The sequence below is a fragment of the Solanum stenotomum genome, chromosome 6 (assembly GCF_019186545.1).
Source record: "Solanum stenotomum isolate F172 chromosome 6, ASM1918654v1, whole genome shotgun sequence".
Classification (NCBI taxonomy): Eukaryota; Viridiplantae; Streptophyta; class Magnoliopsida; order Solanales; family Solanaceae; genus Solanum; species Solanum stenotomum.
This window is the reverse complement of record NC_064287.1, coordinates 7,166,842-7,170,326: the sequence shown is the minus strand read 5'-3', so window position 1 is coordinate 7,170,326 and position 3,485 is coordinate 7,166,842. Positions and strand designations below refer to the sequence as shown.

At 42.0% G+C, this 3,485-nt stretch overlaps 1 protein-coding gene across 1 annotated transcript; it reads right to left on the bottom strand.

Moving 5' to 3' along the window:
- Positions 1 to 426: 426 nt before the first annotated feature.
- On the bottom strand, positions 427 to 2,693 carry LOC125868442 (uncharacterized). Its single transcript, XM_049549090.1, has 4 exons — positions 2,514 to 2,693; positions 1,854 to 2,247; positions 1,044 to 1,732; positions 427 to 840 (listed from the first exon to the last, which is right to left on the bottom strand). Exons 1-4 carry the CDS (start codon positions 2,691 to 2,693, stop codon positions 427 to 429), a joined length of 1,677 nt encoding a protein of 558 aa, XP_049405047.1.
- Positions 2,694 to 3,485: the final 792 nt, after the last annotated feature.

The window sequence follows — 3,485 nt, the reverse complement described above, 5'->3', positions numbered from 1 at the left end:
ACTAAAGCCCTTCACAAATCACTGATAAAAACTTGCTAACCCATGAAAACTTCTTACCTCAATTGCACTGGTTGGGGTCGGCCAAGTCTTGATGGACTCCACCTTCTCGTCATCAACTACAATCCCATTTGCACTAACCACAAAACCCAAAAACACAACTTTATCAACACAAAATGAGCATTTCTTGAAATTAGCAAAGAGACGCTCTCGTAGTAGGACATCAAACACTTGTTTCAAATGGGATACATGTTCCTCCATTGTCTTACTATACACAAGTATATCATCAAAATACACCACAACAAACTTGTTGATGAAAGGTTTGAGAACATGGTTCATCAATCTCATGAAAGTGCTTAGGGCATTCGTCAATCCAAATGGCATCGCAAGCCATTCATACAACCCAAACTTTGTCTTGAAGGCCGTCTTCTACTCATCACCCGATTTCATACGAATTTGATGATACCCACTTCGAAGGTCAATCTTGGAGAAAATAATAGAACCACATAGCTCATCAAGCATATCATCAAGTCGAGGAATGGGATGTCGATACTTCATCGTGATCTTATTTACGGCTCTACCATCAATACACATTCTCCAAGTGCCATGCTTTTTGGGAACAAGAATTACCGGTATGGCACAAAGACTTAGGCTTTCTTTGATCAACCCCTTCTCAAGAAGCTCTTCCACTTGCCTTAATAGCTCTTTGGTTTCTGCCGGGTTACTCCTATAAGCTGGACGGTTGGGGATTTGTGAACCCGGTATAAAATCTATTTGGTGCTCGATTCCCCTCAAGGGTGGTAATCCAGCGGGCATCTCATCTGGAAATAGCTCATCATAGCCCTGCAAAAGAGAAGAAATAATACTAGGCAAAGTGCTAGTATCTTGGTTAGCATGTAACAAAAGGTTGGTGTTGACAAGGCACATTAGAAAGCATTCCTCATCCACACCCTTTAAACACTTGCTTGGGTTTGCTATCATGCACATGTTCTTATTATTTTTAACTAAGGCACCCCCCTCCTTTGGAACGATGGTGGAACTTTCACCTTCACCTTTTGCATTCTCTCCCGAAGCTCCTTCATAGCCCGATAGTCCTCACTCACTTGATATGGAGTGAGAGGTGCAAGCACATACTTTTTACCTTCAATCACAAAAGTGTATTTGTTGGATCTCCCTTGGTGCACAACATCTCTATCAAATTGCCAAGGTCTCCCCAATAGTAGGTGACATGCCAACATGGGAACCACATCACAAACCAATTCTTCATTGTACTTTCCCACACTAAACCGAATACTTGCTTGTTTGAGGACCTTCATCTCTCCACTCTCATTGAGCCATTGTAGCTTATAAGGATTGGGATACTTGTTGGCTTGTATTTTCATACGCTCCACCAAGGAACTACTCACCACATTAGTGAAACTCCCGCTATCAATGATTAAAGAACACACTTTATATTGGATTTTGCACCTAGCATGAAATAGATTCTCCCTTTGGTAAAGTTCTTCTTTTGCAAGGGCTCCCATAATTCTTCTCACAACACACGAAAGATTGACATTCATGTTCAAGTCTTCATCATCATCAAGCAAAGACTTTCCCTTCTTCATGAAGCAAGCAAAATTCACCCTCTCGTCCAACCCTTCTTCTTCATCCCCTGAAGCACCTTCCTCTCCTTCACCCCTATCTCCCTCTCCCTTATTTTTTTTCTTCATCCTCATCTTCATCTTCAGTCTTATATCTATCACGAAGAGCAATAATTGTTCTCCAATTTGGACACTCACTAGCAACATGTCCCCTCCCTTGGCATCTAAAGCATTGAATTGTAGAGGATCGAGGAAAGTTAGGTTTAACATAGTTACCTCCTTGTGGTTGCTCACTTGCCTTGGATTTGTAATCAAGCTTGACTTGGGCAACTTGACCTCCACCTTTAGGTTGCTCCCTAGAGGATGTCGTCTTCCAATTATCTCTACCTTTGCTCCATGTGGAAGTTAAAGAACTTTTGGCCTTGTATGACTTTTTTTCTTTCAAATCTGCTTCTACCTTTGAGGCATCATGGAAAGCCACTTCAAGAGTCTCATAGTGCTTAAGCTTCAAGAGCTTCAAGATATCATACCTCAAGTTTTCCACGAATTGTATCACCGTACATTCCATATTCTCTTCAATTTTAGACTTCATCCGCAAGTTCTCAAACTCATCATAATATTCTTCCACAGTTTTAGTACCTTGCCTCAACATGTACACCTTCTTGAGCACCTATTGGTAGTAGTTTGGAGTCAAGTATCTCAACTCCATAAGTGCAATCAACTCTTGCCAAGTAGGTAACTCGTAGTTATGATGACTCTCCCTTTCCCTCCTCTTGGACTCCCACCAGGTTGATGCGTACCCCTCAAATTGCGTGAGAGCATACTTCACCTTCAAAGTTTCTGAGATATTATTTGTGAAAAGATCCGCTCACTTTGAATTTTCCATTCCAAAAACTCATCGGGGTCACTACTTCATTTGAACCTTGGAAGTGTGACCTTGATAGTGTTCAAGCCCCTATCTTGATGATCATTCCTCTCCCTAAACCTATTTCTTCTATTTCCCATCCTATCGCCTCTATATCCCATCCTATCTCCTCTATTCCCATATTGTTGATCTCTCATGCCTTGGTCCCACCCCCAAGTCCCGAGGTCGTACTCCTTCCCTTCGTACTCCATTTCCATCCCTACCCCTAAGCTCCCAGAACTCATCATTATTGAACTCATCATGAATTTCATCATAGAGAGGATTTTGGTATTGGTAGTCTTGGTAGGGCATTTGTGGTGCATTTTGTGGATGTGATGTGGGTTCATGAAAAGATGCATTTGAATCATTTCAAAATAGTGTTTGGTATTGGACTTGGTTGGCCACAAAAGGAAGATTCTCCTATGGCGGGTAATAGGGTTGTGGATTTGGATGTGGCGTAGGCTGTCTTAGGTGGTTTGGAGGGTTGGGAGTTTGGAAAGTGGGGAGTTGGTAGTTTCGGGTTCGGCTTTGTGGAGGAGAACATAAATTATGAGCTTATCCCCGAGCAAGGGTGGTGGAATGCACCGATGCCTTCCTTATCTCCTCATATTCGGGTTGAATTGCTTTCCTTCTATTCTTATTTTTCACCCGTACCAACCTTTCCTCCATACCTCCCATCCTTCCATTCATTTCCGCTACTTGCTTAGAGATGTTGGCGAGAACCTTCATGATGTTCTCCGAGCTCTCCCCAATTGAACTTGTATTAGACATGATACCTACAAAACTCAACAAACGAGATTAGTAGAAAAGCCTCACGTCACTCGTATGTAGCTCTCAACTCACCTTCTATGGCGTCGTCTCAAAATTGATAGTGAACTAGCTCCGTTCAATCAACTCAAGATCACATATCCTTTGCGATGGAGTGGATTCTTGCGACTCTTGAAAGAAGGACGACCCAAAAAAAGAAAAAAAAACTAACGGACTTGAATCAAGAAGGTTATCAA